The sequence below is a fragment of the Equus przewalskii genome, chromosome 9, assembly GCF_037783145.1.
Source record: "Equus przewalskii isolate Varuska chromosome 9, EquPr2, whole genome shotgun sequence".
NCBI classification, from domain to species: domain Eukaryota; kingdom Metazoa; phylum Chordata; class Mammalia; order Perissodactyla; family Equidae; genus Equus; species Equus przewalskii.
The window spans coordinates 26,367,079-26,390,645 of NC_091839.1; the positions used below are offsets into that span (position 1 = coordinate 26,367,079).

The 23,567-nt window shown below is 44.1% G+C and overlaps 1 protein-coding gene across 27 annotated transcripts in view; it reads left to right on the forward strand.

Annotated features, from left to right (window-relative positions):
• Positions 1–23,567, forward strand: part of LOC103542347 (zinc finger protein 211-like) — a 51,676-nt gene that overhangs the window by 24,100 nt on the left and 4,009 nt on the right. For 2 of the 27 annotated variants that reach the window (XM_070558740.1, XM_070558741.1), the window contains 4 exons: positions 17,152–17,224; positions 19,374–19,513; positions 19,812–20,352; positions 23,126–23,252. In XM_070558740.1, the coding sequence (XP_070414841.1) occupies positions 20,320–20,352; positions 23,126–23,252 (160 nt within the window). In that variant the 5' untranslated portion in view covers positions 17,152–17,224; positions 19,374–19,513; positions 19,812–20,319. Of the gene's footprint in view, positions 1–5,951; positions 6,248–17,151; positions 17,225–19,368; positions 19,514–19,804; positions 20,353–22,899; positions 23,253–23,567 lie in introns of those variants that run through there. The other 25 variants (XM_070558759.1, XM_070558760.1, XM_070558749.1 and 22 more) reach the window with 23 other exon arrangements.

Consider the following 23,567-nt stretch of genomic DNA (forward strand, 5'->3'; position numbering starts at 1 on the left):
GATAAAAAATACCAGGAAGTGGCACAATTCTGGAAAAAGAGTGTTGGAGTTACATATATGGTGGGGTTTTTTTTCTGCTTTTTCTCCCCTAGTCCCCCCAGTACATAGTTGTATATTTTAGTTGTGGGTCCTTCTAGTTGTGGCATGTGGGATGCCGCCTCAACATGGCCTGATGAGTGGTGCCATGTCCACGCCCAGGGTCTGAACCAGTGAAACCCTGGGCCGCTGCATCAGAGCGCACGAACTTAACCACTCGGCCATGGGGCCAGCTGCCATGAATAGTTTTTGAATATAGAAAGCACTAACGCATAGTATTTTCTGATAAAAATCATTTTAATTCAATTATTTTCTCAAGTTATAAAGAATAAGAAGCAATTCATTAGAAATAAGGGGCAAGCTACAAAGAGCAAAACTACAATCTAGACTCATGAAAATCCAGATTCTAAGATGGATGGGACAGGGGCCGGCCCTGTGGCTGAGTGGTTAAGTTCACGTGCTCCGCTTCGGCGGCCCAGGGTTTCGCCAGTTTGAATCCTGGGCGCAGACATGGCACCGCTCACCAAGCCATGCTGAGGTGGCATCCCACATGCCACACCTAGAAGGACCCACAACTAACAATACACAACTATGTACCGGGGGGCTTTGGGAGAAAAAAGAAAAATAAAATCTTTAAAAATAAATAAATAATAACATAGATGGGACAGTATTATAAGTCTTCAATAATGAGAAACAAGGACTTACATAACTGCGTATCAGGAACTGAACAAAAGTGCATTTTCTAACAATTGAAATAGGATGAACTTCAAGGGAGAATAATCAAAACAATTCTAATAAAGGTTTATTTTGTTAAGCCAACAAACTGTCTCTGAGGCCAAGAGAATTGATAGGAGCAGTGTTTGGACTGCCAAAAAAATGAACATGGTATAAATAATTACTCAAATGCATGATGATTCCTCAAAAAATTAAACACTGAGTTAACCATATGATTCAGGAATTTCACTTCTAAATATGGACACACGTAATTGAAAGCAGGGTCTCACACATTTGTACACCAGTGTTCATGGCATTATTTATAGTAGCCAAAAGATAGAAAACCCACACATGTCCATCGAGAGATGAATGGATAAACAAAATGTGGCATATATATACAATAGAATATTATTCAGCCTTATAAAATGAAGTACTGGCACATACGTTAACATGGATGAACCTTGAAGACAACGCTAAGTGAAACCAGCCAAATACAACCAGATGAATACTGTGTGATTTCTGACTTCACTTACATTAGGTACTGGGAGTCAGAAGGTAGTCTGGTACTTGCCAGGTTCTGGGAGCATGGGGAGTTATTGTTTCATGGGTACAGCGTTTCAGTTTGGGATGATGTAAGAATTCTGGAGATGGATAGTTGTGATGGTTGCACAGCAGTGTGAATGTACTTAACTGCCACTGAACTGTAGGGTTAAAATGGTAATTTTGCATTATGTATATTTTACGGTAATAAAAAATGTAAATAATAATTACTCAAAGATGACTTTTTAAAATGTTAGTGTTATTCACTAATGTAGTTCCGGATTTCACGATAATGCCATGTAGGGGATTTTCAGTGTTTTGGAGTTCTGAGATAGAAACTATTGGGGAAACATAATTATAAACAAAATGTCCTGTTAACACAGAAAACCTCTCCACACAAGTAGAAGAGAAAGAAAACAATTTTATTTTTGATAGCGTTAAACCAGAATGTCACGTGTGTCACAGGCAATCCAGTAAAGAGATTGTGAAGTCGATAAGAACTCTCAGGCTTTTATATAGCCAGGAAGATACAACCCATTACATACATGTTCTTAAAATAAATGAAAACAAGTCCTCAAGTACAAGGACTTGACAGCACCATTTCTCATATGGTTCATCATAAATTCTCATAATTGGAGGGGCCATTGGCATTTGCTGAGTGCCTTTATCTAAAGAAAAATTTCTCATACCTTTATGATAAGAAGTAGTCTTATGACTTGGACCTAGGCTCCTGCTGAAGTTAGGCTCCTACTCCCACCAAAACTGGAGGATAGGGGCACTATCTTCCTTGATGATTGCATTTCAAAGAACTGTCTCTTGGGTTCTGGAGGAGATTCCTGGGTTGGAAAACTGGTAAGAGGCTTATTTAGCTTTTAGAAATATTTACTTACTTTTTTCTCTTTTTTTGCTGAGGAAGATTCGCCTTGAGCTAACATCCATTGCCAAACTTCCTGTTTTGGCTTGAGGAAGGTTCACCCTTAGCTAATATTTATGCCAGTCTTCCTCTATTTTGTATGTGGGTCACCACCACAGCATGGCCACTGACGACAAGTAGTGTAGGTCCATGCCCGGGAACCAAACCCAGGCTTCTGAAGTGGAGCGTGCTGAACTTAACCTGGACAGCAGAGGCAACAGAGATCAGAGCCCAGGCTGCAGAGAGAACTGGAAATCCTGTGGCTACATCTTTTCAGGGGCGCCTTGTTACATCTCAGGGGGGCCTACCCAGGCAAGGGTGTTGCTAAACCTCAGGCCAAGTTCCCTTGGGCCCCCAGCCCCAGAGCTGGAGACCCTCACTCTTGCAACAGAGGTCAGGTGCAGACAGGTGCCACCAGCCACTGCATCCCAGCTTCCTCATCCAGAGGTGATGTCCTCACCTCTGGCTCACAAGTTGAGGTCCCACTTCCTCCTACTCCAGAAGTTGACACTCTACCTGTGGCACCTGAACAGTACTGGCCCCTCTCTTGTGGACAAGTCCATGAAGTCTTGAGGACCTGCCCTTGGGTCAGGATGTGGCCTCATGTACTCTTCATTGGGAGCCACACCTGAATCCGACCCCAGGACATGATTGCCAGCCTCTCGGCTTTCATGCCATCACAATTTGGTCTGGTTTTGCTGACCTTGGGGAGCTTCAGAAGGGCTGGACGAGCACTGGAGGACTGTGGTTGCCTCTGAGGAGTTTTCTTTGGCCTTGGAGAAGGGGCCCCGCAGGGACCAAGAGGCAAAGAGTAGCCATGAGCCTCAGCAGCTGGCTGGCCACGGTACTTGCAGAGGACAGAATGCAAAGCAGTCTTTAAAAGGAGGCAGCTTTTGGTCCATAACGTTTCAAGAGAAAGAAGTATGAGGAAGTATCAGGTATAAAAGGAGACAGTAGCTTCAGGCTGTCCAAGTCATATTAAGCAAGAGAATCAAAACAGATTGGTATACAAAGTCTGACTTTATTTTTACTGAGAAAAACAATTTATAAAGGAATATATTTGAACACAGAGACACACACTGAGTGATGCACACATGTGCAGACACAATTCTGAAAAGATAATGTTGTACTGCAAACATTTTTCTCCAAGAGGTAGAAATATCATAGACTTTTCACACTCTACTTTATGATTGTATATAGCGTTTTGTATTAGGAAAATAACCTATATTGACCCCCCTCCCTTTTTAATATCAGTTCAAAAATCCTGCAGATTTAGACGGGACTCGTTATTACAAGAAACACAGTGACGTGATCCACAGAAACCACAACAGGATGGAATGTTTTTGAACATGCTTCAGAATCACCTGAAAGATTGTTAAAACACAGATTCTAGGGCTTGATCCACAGAATGTCACTAGGTTGCATTCTGAAATGAGAAAGCATTTCTAACCATTCCCCAGGTGACGCTGATGGTAAAGGACCAGGAATCGAACTTGAAAATGAGGATTCTATGAAAAATGAGGCTGTGTGGTTCCAGCCCCTAGTTCACCAAAGTGGAAATTTGTAGACTCCTGGAGGCAGAGGCAAGCTTTCACACGCTTCCCCTGAGTGTCTCTGCAATGAGCAAGTCAGGCTAATGGCTGACTTAGCTGGAGTCCTAGGCCTTCCACTGCTGAGGAGCCCTGTGAAGGCTCAACCCACCAAAACTGTCTAGCCACCTGCTTGTTCTGTCAGAACTTATGCCAGAAATACCCACATAGTCATCCCACATCTCCTTCAAGTTTTTGGTCAATGACCCTCTCAAAGAGGCCTCCCTTACTGCACTATGTAATATCCATACCATATGCTGCTTCTAAGCACATTCATCCTATGTACTTTGCATTGTGCCTACCACATTCCAACCTACTATATGATTTAGTATTCCTTCTTTTATGATTGCTGTGTTTTCCTTGAATATAACCCCAGGAGGGTAGGAGTCTTCCTCCGGGGGTCCCTTTTGTGCCCCAGTGTCTCTCATGGATCTCCAATAACGTCTTGAAGCCAAATATTTACTCACTGATCATTTGTTAGAACAGTGAATAAAGACGACACCTCAGCTTCCCTGTATGTTTTTACATTTCTGCCCACATTTTTTTTTTTTCCTTGAAGATCAGCCCTGAGCCAACCACTGCCAATCTTCCTCTTTTTGTTGAGGAAGACTGGCCCTGAGCTAACATCCATGCCCATCTTCCTCCACTTTATATGTGGAACACCTACCACAGCATGGCTTTTGCCAAGCGGTGCCATGTCTGCACCTGGGATCCGAACTGGCGAACCCCAGGCCGCCGAGAAGCTGAACGTAAAAACTTAATCGCTGCGCCACCAGGCCGGCCCCCCCTTTTCTTTTTTTTTATTGCGGTAACATTGGATTATAACATTATATAGCTTTCAGATGTACATCGTAATATATTTCAAATTCTGTGTAGATTACATCATGTTCACCACCGAAAAACTACTTAGAGTCCATCACCACACATGTGAGCCTGATCACCCCTTTTGCCCTCCCATCTGCCCACTCTTAATGTCCCCTTTAACTTTCCCTGAACGCTGGTATTGCTTAATGATTTTAAGAATAAAAAATCATATTTTGGAGACAGTCTTGAGAGTGGTGCTTCTAGTCCCATGCTCAGCTTAATTCTATCTTCTCAGACATCCCTGCTGTAAAATCTTCACATTTTTACCGTCCCTGAAGACACTTCTGAATCACTACATGGTCATTATTAATACCTTTTGTAATTTGCATTTTACAACTGTTTTTCTCAGATAATATCAATTCCTCATGCTGAGCAGTCCTTGTCATCACAGGGGAAATGATAACCACTTTCCAGCAATGAGATGAGATCTTGGATTTAAGTTACCCCATGCATTATCGGGTTCAGAGCACCCTTTTCAGACAGGCTCCACCTGTGAACATTGCAGCCCCTGTGCCATATCAAAATAGCGTATCTTTTGTTGTCCTATTTTTGAGACTGATGTCAGATTCCCAGAAGGAAGTGACTGTCAGCTATCCAAAAAGAGATAGTAAATGGATAAATGTGTTGCTCACTAAATTGGACACAATAATTTATTATACAGTCAGGGGAGATATTTTCTGTGGTAACTACAGAGATCCACCTTTGTGTTCCTGCTTCAGGATACCTCAACCTCCCTCTACTATCTTTCCTGTCATGGCCCAATCTGGAGTGTTTTTTCTTTTGTCTCTGACCGAACATACAGAGGGTGATAAAACTCGAACACTTCATAGTGTATGGTTTCGAATTGCAACATGGAATGTTTATTAGCTTCTGCTACCAGTGGACACATTTTGTGTCTGATGACTATGAAATGATATGTGCATTGGATCCGTAGCCTCTAGGAGAATATGAATAATTTGTTTAGCCTCTAGAAGCATGCTGAGCTTCACGGGGCCTGAAATTACACATCCTCAAACACTTTGGTGAACAGAAACAGGCAGCACACAACACTCCCCAGAAATCTGAGTTCTGCCCCTTTAAGAAGGGACGAAGACCCTTCTAAGCCCTGGGACCCGAGATGCCGCTTCCCGGGGACCCTCACGGGAAAGGCACCTAAAATTTTCTGCTGGAGGCCCGGTAGGTGACGCTTTACCCGCGGCGTTTGAATCCGTAGGAACTACATTACCCTGTCTGCTCTGCGTCTAACTGCTGCCTCGCTGAACCAATGAAGGCTCAGGACAGAGGCGTTTCCGTGCGTGATACTAGCGCGGGGCGGGACTTCCGGCGTCTTCCTCCGGGCGGTCATTTTGGCTGTTCGGGTGTGTTCATCCGGACAGAAGTTGTGATTGGTGGGTCGGGGCGTGGGTGACAAGACTGAGAAGGACTCAGAGGAGTAGTTGTCCCCGTTGTAGAAAAGCGAGTCTGAGGCTCGGCCGCGGTGCCGCCCGAGATGATCCGTACCAGGGTCGGTATGAGAACCGCCGGCCCGCTCCCGGCCCCGCTACGCCCGCAGGCCCGGATGGCGGCGGCCACGCCGATGGAGCCGGCTGAGGTACGTGCCGCGTCTCCCGGGCCTCGCCGTCCCCAAGCCCCGATGGGCGGTGTCTGCTCACGTCCTTACAGCCCAGGCCTGCGGGTCTAGGACGATGAGGCGCTCGTAGGTGGGGGCCTTTTTCTGACAATGGCTGTGAGTGAACATTCCGCCTCAGCTTCTCCTGTCTCATGTCGCTCTCGGAAGTGTGGCGGCTGGCGGGTGGGAGAGCGTCACAAGCGGGTCACCGGCAGGTGCAGTGGCGGCGGGGGCGGCTGAGCTCGGCGTATTCGGGAAACCTGGGCGCCGTCGTGCCTGCGAGGAACAGAGTTTGAGGCAGAGCACGCTTGGGATAGCAGGCTGAGGGTTCTCCCTGCATTCTTAGGATTCTAGAAGCTCTGCAGACGTTTAAACAAAGGAGGGGGCCTGGCCCCGTGGCCGCGTGGCTAAGTTCGCGCGCTCCGCTTCAGCGGCCTGGGATTTTGCGGGTTCGGATCCTGGACGCGGACGTGGCGCCTCTCATCAGGCCATGTTGAGGCGGCGTCACACATGCCACAACTAGAGGGACCCACAACTAGAACATCCAACTATCTACTGGGGCGATTTGGGGACAAAATGCAGAAAACAAAAACAAAAACCTGAGGAGGGACACAAACTACATTAGGGTTTTAAAAGTTTCCCGAAGGCTCTTCACTGGAAGAACAGACTGAGGGAGGGTGAAGACGTCGAGGCACGTAGGAGGTTGAATATTGCTCAGGGATACAGAGCTAGGAAGATGAGACGCCGAGGCTGACAGAGATTAGACATGCAGCCCCAGCTCACCGGCCTCAGGGGCCAGGCATGGGTTCACAGGGGCCCGAACCCACTGAACTGACATGGTAGTTTTCATCTACAGTCTACCTCTTAAAGCCTGGCTGCTGAAGAGCCCATGGAACCTACACAGGTATGTGTAGGGTGGCCCATTCCCTCACTGGCTGCTTCCCCCACCCACATGTTCTCTGTATTGTGGTGTCCTGGACTCCAGGTGCCGTTACTCCAGACCCTGGGTCTGGGGACCCTGGAGAAACCCCACCAAGCGTAGGGTCCTGAGTCCATACCAGGAAGTATATGGAAGTATTTACGTTTCTAGAACCTAACATAAACAGGTGTGGAAAGGTTATCCCAGTACCAGGATGTAAAAATACTCAGAGGTAAAGCTGAGCTGGAAGCGTTAAGGAAACCATAGCTCTCCTTTCCTTCAGGTGGGAGCACAGAGCAGGAGGACAGGTTTAAGGGCTGGAATGTCTGCCTGAGAAGTTGGGTATCTATTTTGGAGGTGATGGTAGGTTTGGATCAGAGGAGGGAAATGATCTTGCCCAGGTCTTAACAGGCTCCATCTGGCTGCGCAGTGGAGAACAGATTGTGAGGGAAGAGGAAGGAAAACCAGGGTGGAGGCTACTGCAGTAGTCCAATTGAGGGTTCATGGAGTGGAATGGTGGCTTAGGAGAAGTGGCTGGATTCTGGATATACGTTTATTAAGGGTCAGCTAGATTTCCTAATACGGAGTGGAAGGAAAATGTCTTGGTTTGCTTAGGTTTCTATAACAAAATGCCATAAACTGGGTAACTTATAAACAGCAGAAATTTATTTCTCACAGTTCAAGAGGCTCCAAGTTCAAGATCAGGCTGTCTGGCATGATCAGGTTCTGTGTCTGGTGAGGGCTTGCTTGCTGGTTCGTAGACAGTCATCTTCTCCCTGTGTCCTTACGTGATGGAGAAGAGAGAGAAGCAAGCTCTCTCGTGACTTTCATAGAATACTAATCCCATTCATGGTGGCTCTACCTTTGTGACCTCATCTAATTCTAATTTGTCCCCAAAGGCCCCATCTCGTAATACCATCAGATTGGGGCAGAGAGTTCAACATATGAATTTGTTGGGGGGACACAAACATTCAGTCTATAACAGTAAAGAAGTGAAGCAGAGGATTCAGAGATGACCCTAGGGTTTTGACGTAAGCAACTAGAGGGATGGAAGTTCTGTCAACTGAGATGGAGAAGTTGATAGTAGGAGTAGTTTTCACTGGGGATATCAGGAACTTTGTTATGGCCATTTTAAGGTCTGACATATTTCAAGACCGCTGAGTGAAGGCATCAAGTGGGCAGCTGGAGACCCAGGTCTGGAAATCTGGGGAGGGGTTCAGGATGGAGACATCCAAAATATTGTAGCTACTGACAATGTCCAGGTGAGGGAGCCGTGAGTTAAATTTAGGAGGGGCAATCTCTAGGCTGTGATGGTAAAGGCATTTTCAGACTGGGAAAGGGAAAGTGGTGGCAGAGGTCTAGCCCTCCTGCTTGCATATCTGGTCAGAGGGATTGAGCTACACATACTCAGGTTAGGGAAGTAAGTGACCATGAAAGGAGACTGTGTTGAGGAGAGGGTAGTCTCATAGGTGGTGAAGGTTACCAGGAGACGACTGGACATGAGATGGATGCAGAAACATAGGAGTTGGCAGATTAATAACTCAGTCGCTAAAGCTGGTGCATATTCTACTTCAAGGGACTAACATGGATTTTGTGGCAACTTTGGTGGGGCCTGAGGTATTTCATTCAATGTGGAGGATAAGCTGAGGGGCATATATGGTCATCTCTGAGAACCAGTAGGACTGGGGTGGGCAGTCAGTGAGACTGGCCTTTGAATGAGGGGTAAGTTGAAAGAGGGAAGTTCTGACTGCAAAGGGCACAGCAAATGCAGCACAGAAATGGAAAGAGGCCGTGGGTGTCTGAGATTCACAGGTGATTCTGGGTTGTGGAGGTTGTAGCAAGGAACAGAGTTAAGCAGGGAGGCCTCATACCAGGCTTTGGAGCTGCCTCTGGCAGTGAGGATCATCAGAGGATCAATTGGGTATTTCTTATTTTTTTTCCTGCTGAGGAAGGTTCATTCTGAGCTAACATCTATTGCCAACCTTCTCTATTTTGTCTGTGGGTCACTGCCACAGCATGGCTGCCACTGAGTGGTATAAGTCTGCACCTGGTAACTGACCCCAGGCTGCCAAAGCAGAGCACGTGGAACTGAAACACTAGGCCACATGGCCGGCCCCTCAACGGGGTCCTTTTTTTTTTTTTTTTTTTTTTTTTTCCTAAGGAAGATTAGCCCTGAGCCAACTACTGCCAATCCTCCTCTTTTTGCTGAGGAAGACTGACCCTGAGCTAACATCCATGCCCATCTTCCTCTACCTTATACGTGGGATGCCTGCCACAGCATGGCTTTTGCCAGGCAGTGCCATGTCCGCACCCAGGATCTGAACCAGCGAACCCCGGGTTGCTGAGAAGTGGAATGTGTGAACTTAACTGCTGTGCCACCAGGCCGGCCCCTAATCATAAGGGTTCTTATATGGGGAAATGATAGGCAGAAAAGGGAAGATGTCAGAGTGATGCAGGGTGAGAAAGACTCAACTAGCCATTACTGGCTTCGAGATGGAAAGGGGCCATGAGCCTAGGTGTGTGGGTGGCCTCTAGGACTGGACAAGGCGAGAAAATGGATTCTTCCTACAGCCTCCAGAAGGGAAGGTGGCCCTGCTCACACCAGTGAGATCCGTTTTAGACTTCTGACTTCCAGAGTTGTAATATAACACATTTGTGTTGTTTAAGCCACTGAGTTTGTGGTAATTATTAGAGCAGCAATAAGAAACTAATACAGCCATTTTCACATATTAAAATTATACCCAATTGAAATAGTGCATTTACTGACACACTTAGGGTTGCCAGATTTAGGAAATAAAAATATAGGACACTTAGTGAAATGTGAGTTTTAGATAAATACTGAATTTTTGTTTTTTTAGTATAAATATGTCCCATGCAGTGTACCTTGTAAAATTATTCATTACTCATCTGAAATTCAAATTAAACTGGGTATCCTATGTTCTGTCAGGCAATTCCAGGTATACTAGAAAGCACACTGGGCACAAAATCTTGTGGGCATCCACACTCTAGCATTATGAGCATGTTTTGCTGGGTTTAGAACTCTGGTTATTCCTTATGATAAAGAAGGGTAAAAACAAACATATTCATCACTCAGCTGACTGCTGGTAGATAAAATGAAACAATAGATATGAAAGCACACAGAAAAGTGGTCAGATGTGTCCACTTAGCTCCAGGCTATTAAGAGAACCTTGTGAATACCTTGGAAGACATTCTGGGGCCCTGATGCAGTTGTGCAGATGCGCTATGTTGAGTTGGAATAGCCAAATCTTTTATAATGCACAATTCGATGAGCTTTAGGAGTACCCAGAAACACCCCTCCTGTCTGTCCGTTTCCCTGCCCTACCCACCCACACGAAACACATACAAAGACATACAAACACATGCATAGACACAAAAATATGCGTGCATGACACATGAATACATACAAATGTGGCACTAACACACTTGGCACATGCACTCATGCACGTGTGAACACACACGAGGTTTTAATTCTTCAGGAATCACATCAACGTTTTGTAGAGATACCTTTCTGTGATCTAAAGTTATCTTGAAGTGGATGTGGAGGAATGGGAACTCTCATATACTTGCTGTTGGCAATGCAAAATGGTACAGCTGGGCCTGGCCCGGTGGCGCAGTGGTTAAGTGCACTTGTTCCGCTTCTCGGTGGCCCGGGGTTCGCCGGTTCAGATCTCAGGTGCGGACATGGCACTGCTTGGCAAGCCATGCTGTGGTAGGCGTCCCACATACAAAGTAGAGGAAGATGGGCATGGGTGTTAGCTCAGGGCCAGTCTTCCTCAGCAAAAAAAGGAGGATTGGCAGCAGATGTTATCTCAGGGCTAATCTTCCTCAAAAAAAAAAATTTCTCCTGAGCTTCCTTCCAATCCTTTCCTGGCCACAGCCTTCCCAATCTCGGTCGATGCCAACTTCATTCTTCCACTTGCTGGGGCACACCAAAAGTCTAGATATCATCTTTGTTGCATTCTTTCCCTCACACACACATCCACTCTGATAAGAAATCCAGTTGGCTCTATTCTCAAAATTAATCAGGAATCTAACCACTTCCCATAAGCATTTCTGCTGTGAGACTGGTCGTAGCCATCATCCTCTCTCATCTGGATTCCTTCAATGGTTGTTTAACTGGTCTCCCTGCTCCCACTCTTATGCTTCTGCAGACTATTTTCAACTTACCAGACTCTGTGGCTCTTTCAGTGTATGAGTCAGAAAAAGTCAGTCTTTTGGTTAAATTCTGTAATGGCTACCATTTTTCTAAGAGAAAATTCAACATCTTTATGGGACCCCTGTGGAGCCTCATGTTCCTGTGTGACCTCCTCTCTTAAATATCCCACCTCACTCAGCTGTTTTCGTGTGCATGGGCACCTAGCTTTGCGTGGGACCTGATAGCACGCTAGCTGTTTCTTTTACTTGTATCATACGCCCAGAATATTCACATGGATTATTTCTTCACCTCTTTTCAAGATTTACCTGAACTAATCGATTGTCAATGAGATCTCCCCTTATTAATATATTTAATATTGCATCCCTTCTACCTCCTTCCCCCTAGTTGGGCTCCTTTTTCTCTTAAGGCACTTTTCTCTTATTATATATTGCTTATTTTACTTACTTTAATTATTGTGTAATGTCCATCTTTCTCAACTGTCTATGTTTTCTGATTCTAAGTTTCATTTCCTGATATGTCTCGTACACTGAAAATAACATATGACATGCTTTGGATGCTTAGTGTGGTTTTGAAGCAACAAATGAAAGTTTCTCTGTCTTCATGTTTATTCCTAAGATTGACCATTATTAACTAAGTGGTTCTTTCTTTTCCTTCTCTCTCTTTCAGACTACAATTCTGTAAGGTTTTGCAAAGTAAAAACTCATCATATTTAGAAAAGAGAACCCTCAGATTGGCCTTAAACAGAGCTAAGCCTTTGCTTAGCTTCCTTCTCTCAGTTCTTAGACCTCAGTGTCCTCATCTCACTGTCATTTTCACCTGATCTTTTTTGGACACCTCATTTATGCTGATAGCTGGCATTGTGGCTCATTTCTAAACAATTTGTGTGTGCTTCTAACATTTAGCCGTGATAATACTTTTTAAAAGCTTATAATTTTGGGAGAAATACAAGTTGTCTATGAGGTAGTATCCCCAAATATACTGCATCTTTATCCGTGAATGGTGTCAGATATTGGGATAATATTGGCATAGTATTGGGAATCCATAATCTTCTCCTAATAATAGACATATGTTTGCGTAGTGTTGTTGGTTTGTTTGTTTTGCTGAGGAAGATTCCCCCTGAGCTAACATCTGTGCCAGGCTTCCTCTACTTTGTATGTGGGTTGCCACCACAGCATGGCTGCCACCAAGTGGTGTGTGTCCACACCCGGGAACCGAACCTGGGCCGCCAAATCGGAGCACACCAAAGTTAACCACTAGGCCACAGGGCTGGCCCCATGCATAGTCTTTTAATTGAACCTCTTTTTTTTTAGTTTTTCTGGTTTAAAAAATTGTTATTTTAGATAACACCCTGAGTTTGATGATCTGAAATGAAGTGACACCTTGGTGAGAGCTGTGAAATAACAACCCACACAGTTGGATTGTCCCTTCCCCACTTGACACCTCCCCTGGCATGGCTGACTGCACTCTACCTCTCCTAAAATTGAAGGCATTTAATGTTTTTAACCTTGCTAAGGAAAAATGATTGGAAATATAGTAATATTACCTGACCTTGAGAGGTTGTAAGATACAAAATAAGAAAATATGATACATTACAGAATAAAAGGACAGTCTTACAGCAAACAGAAAACAAAGCTCAGCATGTTTTTTAATATAAAGTCTTTTGTAAATAATATTACAGGATTTTTTTTTTTTTTAAATATCTAGAAAAATGAGGAGGGTATTATAAAAAACCACAAGTCCCCATCACACAGCCTAAACCATTTCATCTAAACTCCCTACTCCATCTCCCCCAGCAACTGCTTCAGTTAAGGCAAACTCCAGAAGTCCTAGCACTGCCTTCCTAAATACTTCAGTGAGAGTCCCTAACAGGCAAGGACTTTTTTGTTTAACTTAATTGCAGTATCTTGATCATACGTAAATATAAACAATAGTTCCTGCATATTATGTAATACCAAAACAGATGTAGTATTCAAATTTTCCTGCATTTATTAAATAGTTTGACAGGTCTGTTTAAAGAAACAGGAAATCCGGCTGGCCCTGTGGCCAACTGGTTAAGTTTGTGCACTCTGCTTCAGCAGCCCCAGATTTCACGGGTTTGGCTCCTGGGTATGGACATGGCATCACTCCTCAGGCCGTGCTGAGGCAGCGTCCCACGTGTCACAACTAGAAGGACCTACAACTAAAATATACAACTATGTACTGGGGGCGCTTTGGGGAGAAGGAAAAATTTTTTTAAAAATCTTAAACAGGAAATCATTTCTTACCACATTTTATATATCTTGATTTTTATTATATTCTATGGAGAACTCCCTTGTATATACTAATTTTGATTGTTTGAAAGAGAACGTACACCACATTGAATTTTCTGATGTTCTGATTTGACTTACTGCCTTCTCATGATGTCTTTGATCATGCTCTCCTATGCCTTGTATCCTCGCAAAAAGGTAGTTATTTTAGAGATCAGATCAGATTCAGAATTATTCATATGTGGCTATGTCTACTTTTTGCATCACTTTATAAAGCACATGATATCTTATTTTTCTCTTTTTGTGAGATTGTGATCAGTGTAGTCAATATATTGACTATACCTGAATCCCTATGTCACCTAAGGGGTTTGGCAGCCATTGACAATTACTGCCTGTACCCTCAGTATAGGTGATGGTCCAGGTCTACCTTCCCTTTTCTTTTCTTTTTCTTTTATTTATTTATTTATTTTAAAGATTTTTTTTTTTTTCCTTTTTCTCCCAAAGGTCCCTAGTACGTAGTTGTGTATTTTTAGTTGTGAGTCCTTCCAGTTGTGGCGTGTGGGACGCCGCCTCAGCACGGTCTGATGAGCGATGCCGTGTCCTCACCCAGCCCAGGATTCCAACCGGTGAAACCCTGGGCTGCTGAAGCAGAGCACACGAACTTAACCACTCGACCACAGGGCTAGCCCCCCCTTTTCTTTTATTAGGTGGAACACTTTCTTTACAAAGAAGAAAGTTACTGAAGAAAAAGTTCAGGTAAAAGAAGATACACAAAAATATTTTGATTCTTTTATTTATCCTTTCTCAGTGTGATGGTTTGATCCTTTGCTGTTTTCCAAATGTGAAGATATTTTTCTTTTAGTAATAGTAAACATAGAATTTTAAAAATTTTATATTTTTGTCCATTGTAAGTATTAGTTTGATGCAGAAAATATCTCCTACTTAACCATTGGGAATTGTTCACATTAGCTCTTATGTCCTGTTCACATGATACCAGTGGCCTTTGATAACTCCCTTGCTTTCTTGTACAGTGAGGTGTCTGGGCTTATTTTCTGTTCCTCCTGCCCTAGACGTGGGTTCAGCCAATTCCTCAAGACTCCTTATTTTCTTTAAGTTAAAATGATGTTTGGGGAAAATAGACAGATATGCAAAGATGTATCAGTAGATAAAGGCATAGACAGCTGTAGAGATATATAGACTTAGATATATAAATATAATTAAAAATTAAACCATTTTTCTCAATAATGTTAGTGAAATGTTTTACATCATTCAGTTATTTATTAGTGTAGAAATAGAGTGAAATTATTGAATTTAAAATTAGATAGAAATAATTTCTCTTTGTTTGGCTAAGGCCTAAGATTTGATACGCAATTATATTTTTATTTTATTTTTAGCTTTTTACTTTGAAATAATTATAGGCTCACAGGAAGTTACATAAATAGTATGAAAGTCCCATGTTCCTTTCACTCAGCTTCCCCAAATGGTGGGTGACATTTTATGTAACTGTAGTATAACATCAAACCCAGAAATTGACATTGGTACATCATTGTTAATTGGACTACAGACCTTATTCACTTTTCACCATTTTTAATGTGTGTGGGTGTAATTCTCCCAAATTCTTGCCATATATAGATTCACATTATCACCACTGCAGTTAAGATACAGAACTGGTCTGTCACCACAAAGAGTTCTCTCATGCTGTGTTTAAAATGTATTCACACCAGCCCCACACCCCACTCTTGTCCCCGTTCTCTGGAAACCACTAATCCATTCTCTATCTCTGTAGTATTGTGATTTTTGAAGAAGGTATATAAATGGAATGGCATACTACAGTATGTAGCTTTTTGGTATTTCTTTACTAAACATAATGGGCTTAAGGTCTGTTCAGAGTATTGCATGTATCAGTAGTTCCTTCCTTTTTACTGCTGAGTAGCACTCCATGGTATGGATATACCAGAATTTGTTCAATTATTCATCCATTGAAGGACATTTGGGTTGTTCCTAGTATTTCACTATAATGAATAAAGATGCTATGAACATTCATATATGAAAATAAGCTTTCATTTCTCTGAGATAATTGCCCCAAGAGTTTTTATTTCATTTTTGTGAATTGTATTTTAAAATGTTTCATGGGCCAGCCCTGTGGCCATGTATTTAAGTTCGCACGCTCCACATTAGCGGCCCAGGGTTTCATCAGTTTGCATCCTGGGCGTAGACATGGCACCACTCATCAGGCCATGCTGAGGCGGCATCCCACACGGCACAACTAGAAGGACCTACAACTAGAATATACAACTATGTACTGGGGGGCTTTGGGGAGAAGAAGAAGAAGGAAAAGAAAAAGATTGGCAACAGATGTTAGCCCCGGTGCCAATCTTTAAAAACAAAACAAAACAAAAACAGCAAAATGTACATTTAAAGGAATCTGTCTTTAATCCTGTCTCTTCCACGTTTTTCCCTCTCTCTTAATAGATACCATTTTTATAAGGTTTTAAAAACTTAATTTAAGTATTTAATATAAGCACATACACATATATAAACACAAATAAATTAATTTTCTTCCTATTTTTAGGAAAAAAGAGCTATCTACATATGATATTCTGATACTTTTTTATAATGCAAAATTATGACCTGAAAGTTAAACAGTAGAGAAAATTTATTGCTTGTGTCCGCAACTATCTAATGCTTATTCTATCTCCCATTGATAGATTTTAGGTTGATTCTTATCTTTGTTATTACAAAACAATCTACGCAAAATAGCTTTGTAATTATGAAAGACTTGCTCTTAAAATTATTATTAAATTGAAACCATTTATGTGAGTGAAGAAATTTTCTGGTGTAATGATAATGACCTAATAATCTTTCCTTGTCGTTGGAGTCCTCTGATTCAAATAAAATCAGCCTCTAACATACACTCTAAATTGATGAAGTAGTTTCTACTAACTTAAGTTTGAATATTATCTTCCTTACTCAGACTAGAGTTGAGATTCTTGGAACTTTCTCCACTCTTTTGTTTATAAGTTTATGACTTAACTTTGTAATTCAAAATGGGGCGTGTGTTGAGACCCACAGAGGTGGGTCAGTTGGTCTTTGCTAACAAGTTGGTTCTTTCCCTAAAGAAATCATCTACCAATGGCAAGTTTTTGATTGAATGATCCTGGATGTAAACTTGTCTTCTGTTTACACAGAATGGGCATGAGGCTTGCCCTCAGCTTGACTTGCCTCCTGAGCTGTTTCCAGACCATTAAGCTTTGTCCCGCTACCTCTCTGGATGAAACTCAAATTTGATTCCCAGAATACATTGGCTTCACTATTTCCTCTGCTGGATCCTGAAACTCTTTAGTATATATCAATATTCTTATGAGAGTGACAGTTTTGTTGAGGAGCAGAAACATAAGTGTGGGAGAAAATATATGCATATTTTCCTGGGATATTCCAGACAGATTAAAAGACTGAGAAAATATAGTCAGCATCTGTGATACAGATATAATGTGTTTGAGCCTCATGGTCTGGCTAACGGCTCCACTGTCTTTGTTCTTTGCAGATACAAGCAGTGAGTCCAATACATTCTCAGCAATAGACTTTCTTCCGGAGCCACATGCACCATCCTGATCCTGGTGAGCATGTTTGGCTCCTTTTACTTACTCACTTCTGTTTTGTCCTTTTTGATAGCCCTGATTGTGAACCCAAGCCATTGGCTGATGAACACCTTTCTTGACTTGTGTCTTCATGTTTCTCAGCATTTCATTCCTTTGTGCTCATTAATGACAGCTGTGTCTCTCAGTTCTGCTTTGCCTGCTGGGCAAGGAAAACATCTTTTCCCAAATGTAGCCCCTGGGCTCTACGTTCCCTCCAGGACATTCTATCATGTGTTTAATAAATTTATCATCTCAAACTATGCCAGTTAATCTGCCAGGAATTTTGCATTCAGTATTGAGTAACAATTGTAATAACCCTGCCCTCACAGTATAGTCATGAGTTGCTTAATGACGGGGATACATTCTGAGAAATGTGTCGTTAGGTGATTTCGTCATTGTGTGCACATCGTGAGTGTACTTACACAAACCTAGGTGGTATAGCCTAGTACACACTTAGTCTATATGGGACTAATCTTTTGGGGACCACCATCTTATATGTGGTTCATGACTGTAGTTGTAGGATACAAAGAAACCATTGTGTGAATAATTATTCAAAGATGATGCTCCAAAATTGTGTAATGTTATTTCACAGAATTTCATGAAAATGTAATGTACAGCTTTTTCAGGTTTGGGGGGTTTGACAGTGGAAATTCAATGCTGATTTGAATTTTAAGCTAACACTCAAAATGTTTATCTTGTAAATATAGGTGGGTAAAGAATGTCTCAAGTGAACAGGAGATGAACTGGGGATATTCTGACTTGGGAAGATGGGAAGATGCATGTAGACTTCAATTAATATAAATATTGTTAAAAAACAAAATTCAACTGAGTAAATTTAGGCAGCATCCCATCTAGCATGTATCTAATGTGTTAACTCTTTACAGGCTTTACGTCAGCGCTCAGTGGCTTCCCTAGATGGTCCTTTGAATAGGGCTTCATTACCTGGAAATACTGAACCCGTTAATTTTTTCCACAAGAAAATTATAAGCTTTAAAATGTTTTCTAGGGGCCGGCTCTGTGGCTGAGTGGTTAAGTTCGCGCGCTGCACTGCAGCAGCCCAGGGTTCAGATCCTGGGCGCAGACATGGCACCACTCGTCAGGCCATGTTGAGGCGCATCCCACATCCCACAACTAGAAGGACCTGCAACTAAGATATACAACTATGCACGGGGGGGTTGCGAAGATAAAAGCAGAAAAAAAAAAAGAAGAAGAAGAAGATTGGCAACAGTTGTTAGCTCAGGTGCCAATCTTAAAAAAAAATAAATAAAATAAAATGTTTTCTAATTCAAGATCCCAAAAGTTATCCTTGGCATACCTATTGTATATTTTCAAGAATGCACATATTTTGGAAATGTTCTTTGTGCTTATAATCATGCAGTGGTCTGTGTGCACATGCAGCATGCAGGCAGGCATGCATTTATGGGTAGGACTTGTCCTTTCCAGGTACCTCAACTTACATGGTTTTGCCGAGCAACTCATAGCATCTTTCATACCAAATGATTTGTATACATTCAGATTAGCAAATCACCATCACAAAATAATTTTCATGGAGAGTGGGTATGATCTTTGGCAACTCAATTCAGGAGTAAATTCCTCAGAACATCCTTAAAGATTCTATATCTTCATCTACTTAAACTCACTAAATATTTAGATAAAGTATACATATATAGAGAGTAGTTTTATTCATTGCTTTAGATCAAACCCACTCAGTAAGTCAGAATTACCTCGGTGCAGGAATGAGCACACATTCACAGTGCTCCAGTCTTTCTGTTCTCTATTCTCAGCCCTTGTGTCAGTATCTCCTTACGCTATCTTTTAGTGGATTCTACATCAACACAAATAATAAAAATAGAAAAAGGCTCAGCTTCAAAAGCCATGTGGGCTAATGAACACAATTGGTGTCAGTCTACGTGACTATATAATGTCTACATGAGTGTAAGTCAGCTGATATAAAATTTGGGAGAATTTGGTTTGGAGCTTAATGTTTTTAACCCATATCTGTTAAGAACCCAAAACTTAGGCAGAAAGTAGTAAAGAATCCAAAAATTTGCCAAAGTGTAAAGAAAGTTGTGCATTAAGAATTAGTTTTTGAAACCTTTAGAATTGCTTTCATTTTCTTCAAGTGTAGGTTCTGGTTGTGAATCTGTAACAGGGTCTGACTCATACTCCTGTAAATGACTGTGAAACTGGACAAAACAAGAAGCAAGTGCTTTCAGATGTTGGAAAAAACACTGGGCTGTGACCCTTCAGAGAATGAAAGCATAGCAGGTGAGGTTGCATTCTTCCCAATTTTCTGCAGAGGTCTTTTTTATCTTGTCCCTGATCACTATACTGAAACTCACAAACTCTTCAGGCTCCGGGAGTGAATGATGTGCACAAGAAGAGCAGTACGGCTGAGGTTTATTAGCTTTCAGCTGCAGTGGACAGTGTGTGAGTGACTCCACGGAACGTTATGTCCACTTGAATGTGTAACCTTTGGGGGCGTCTGAAATAATATTTTTAGCCTCTGGAGCATGCTAAACTTTATGGAGTCTGAAATAATGTCTCTAAATACTTAAGTGATCAGTTGCAGGCAACTCCGCAGGAATCTGGACACGGCCCCTTTAAGAAGGAACGACGCCCTTCCTCCGCCCTCGGAGCCAGGACACCATTTCCCAGCGCCCCCTGCGGTGCTGCTCCGCCTTCGTTCCATGAGGTTCCAATGTGGCGCTCTTCTTCGAGGCCTTTGGACCTGTGAGGACTACATTGCCCAGAGGATCCTGCGCCGAGCGACGTCAGCGTTGAGCCAATGAAGGCTCAGGAGAGGGGCGCTTCCGTGTGTGCCATCACAGCGGGGCGGGACTTCCGGCGTCCCCCTCGTGGCGGTCGTTTTGGCTCCTCTCAGGTGTGTTTCCCATTCGGAGGCTCCGGGGCTTTGTATCTGCACCGAGGTGACAGGAGCGAGAAGGTGCGACAGGAGTCGTCGTCTCTGCCGCGCACAGGCGGGTGTGAAGCGCCGGGCTGCAGCGACTCTGCCTTCAGGTCTCGGCAGGGCGGCGCCCGGGTCTTCTCCAGCCGCTCCGCCCCCGAGGCCGATGGCGGCGGCCGCGCGGAGGGAGCCGGCTCAGGTGAGCGCTCGGCTCCGGCCCGCCCCGCCCGCAGCGCAGCCCGAGCTCCAGGCCCCGGGGCCGGGCCGGAGAGGCGCTCGTGGGGCCTGTGGCTGCGGGCGGGGGCCGGGCGGAGGGTGCGGCGGGACCCCGGGTCGGCGTTGTGTCCGCAGGGAACAGTGTGAGGAGGGGTGTCGCTTGGACCGGGAGCTGGGAGGGTTGTGAACAGAGAGAGACACAGTGCGTGTTGGGGTTTAAAACGTTCTCCAGGAGCTGCTCGGAGAGAACAGACTAGAGAGGGTTGATGGTAGTGAGATTAAGTCCTTGTAGGGGTCACACAGTTGGTAAGAGCCAACACTGAGGACTGAATGCCAAAGTTTAGATAGCCCGAGGCTTCTTGCCTCCGAGGGTGGGTTGGGCAGAGGTACAGTGGGGACCAGAGCCCACTGAGCCCCACCGTGGCTGCCTGCCTCTACTAACCTCTGCCCGCTGGCTCCCATGACTGTCGAAGCACTTTGGAACCTGCACAAAATAGGGCGAGGATGCCCGACATCTTCACTGGTCCTGACCTGTCAGTATAGCGTCCGAGCTTGTGATGTTTTGGGATTCTTCACCTGCTGTTCTCTCAGTCTTTATGTCTAGGACACTGGAAGAACGTTCAACGCAGCCTGGGGCTTATATAGAGGTGGTCCCAACTCTGTTAGTCAGTAAAACGAGGTTGTCATGGGTACTGGTACCAGTATGTGCAAAATGGTGAAGGTGAGGCTGAATTGGAAGTATTCAAGGAAGTGTAGGTCTCCTTTCCCATCTTGTAGGTCTTTTTTCTTTCTGATGGGAACAGAGAGCAGGGAGGCAGACCTGCAGTGTCTCCATAGGAAGTTAGGCCTTTTTTTTTTGAAGGTGGTAGAAGCAAAGGGAAGTTTGGATCATAAGATGGAGGTGGTCTTACTTATCCCTTAACCTGTTCTATTCAGCTGCAGAGGAAACAAACTGGGAGGGTAGGGAGGAGGCTACCACAATAGACTAGGTGAGGTGGATGTAAACTGTGGCCATGGAGGTGGGAGAAGTTGTTGGATCGTAGATTCATTATTTTAGGTTGCATCAGTCAGATTTTTAATGTAGAGAGTGAGGAAGAGAAGGGGAGGAGTCAGGGATGACCCCCCCCCCCCCCAAGGTTTTTGTCTTAGCAGCTGGAGGCATGGGAGCTCCATTAACTGGCTGAAGAAGTCAGCAGTGGGAGTAATTTTTATAGAGGGTGTCAGGGGTTTTGTTTTGGACCAGTTAAGAGTCTGGCATGTTTCGGAAAACTGAATGGAGGCTTCAAATGGATAGAAGCATATAAAGGTCTTGCTATTTGAGGAGATGTACAGCGTTAGACATATTCAGGTGGTGGCTACTATGTGGTCATAGTGGAGCTTTGGGTCACATTTAGGAAGAGAAATTCAGGCCATGGTCGTTATGTTAACAGGCAGGAAGAAGAGGATGGGTACCAAGTCTGGATCTCTTTCTTGGGCACCTGGGCGGAGGAAGTGGCCTCTCAATCACAAGTGAGGGAAAAAAGTGGCCATAACATGGGGAGAGGAGAAAAGGATAATCTGGCACGTGGCTGAGGCTTCCAAGGGAAGAATGGACATGAGATGAATGTAGAAGCCTAGGAGTAGCTGAGGCAAGGTGACCCTGAGGCTGGGGCTGCTGCTCATTCACCATTCTTGACTCAGCACAATTTTATGGTGACTTTTCATGGAGCCTGGGGTGTTGCAGTGAGGCCAGTAGATGAGCTTAGGTGCAAATATGGCCATCTGTGAGTAAGCCTGGTATTACAGGCTGAATTGTGTTCCCCTAAAATTTATGTGTTGAAGTTCTAATTTCTAGGACCTCGGAATAGAATTGTATTTGGAGATAGGGTCTTTAAAGAGGTAATTAAGTTAAAATGAGGCTATCATATGGGGTCTAATCCAGTTGTCCTTATAAGAACAAGAAATTTGGACACAGACACAGAATATGCAAAAGAAACTAATCCTGTCCATGCTTTGATCATGGTACTTTAGTTTCTGGAACTGTCAGAAAATAAATTTTTGTTGAAGCTGCCCAGTATGGTACTTTGTTATGGTTGCTCTAACCATTGATTATAGCTGAGGAGTAGGGCAACTAGGGTTGGGCTTTGAATAAGGGTAGGTGAAAAGAAAAGAGCTGTGACTGGTGAGGGGACCTCAAGTACAGCACAAAGTGGGAGGAGGACCAGGAGTATGTAAGATCCAAGACAGGCGGGCCAGCCTTCACAGTGGATTTGAGGCTGTCCCAGGAAGTGGAATCCAACAGAGGTCTGGGGTCGAACTGTCTGTCTGTCTGACTTTGCCAGGTACTCTTGGTACCATACAATGAGTAATGTGGGGGTGTGGTTGGGGGTGCACGGACGCAAGAAAGGTGTGCACATGGAAAGGGAGCAGGAGCTGAGGGCCCCAGGGCCTTGATATTAGGGACTCCAGAGTGAAGGGTGAGACCACATTTGATTGTACTTAGGAGGATTGCCTGGCTTGGGGCTGGTCAGGCCCTGGAGGCCAGGCCCTGAACCTAAATTGTATCTCTCTGCCACCTGCCTGTTATTACTGAGGGCTAGCCCCAGTGATGAATGGGACAATGAAGAGAGAGTAACATCAGTGGCACCAGGGCCCACTACCACCTCTGAGTTGGGGAGCTTGGGAGGAGGATGAACATGGGGTTAGATGCGTGGGGGGTGGATTGTAGGTCTTTGGAGAGGGGCTGTTTGTGGTTTCATATCTCCCATTCATGGCAGGGCAGTGTGACCTTTGAAGACGTGGTTGTATACTTCTCCTGGGAGGAGTGGGGTCTCCTTGATGAGACTCAGAGATGCCTCTACCACGATGTGATGCTGGAGAACTTTGCCCTTGTGACCTCACTGGGTAAGGCCCTCCCTCTCCTCCAGTGCACTGAGCTAGACTCTGTTGTTTTGCTTTTCTTCAGGGGCTGTGCTGTTCTCACATTTGGACTATGGTGCCGCCTCCTTTCCCAGTTCCCTGGCTAGTTGCTGGGGTCAGCAGGGCTGGCTGAGCAACTGCTGCCTTCTCAAACCTGCAGCCCCCAAAAGGCTGCCCTGAAGCTTTGCAGGGAAGCATTCAGGGTCAGGAGTCTTTCAGGGAGCCTGATGGATCACCTGACTTGCCCTCTCTCTAGTACCTCTCCCCAGGATTTTCTCCCTCTTTCCAACAGACACTTCC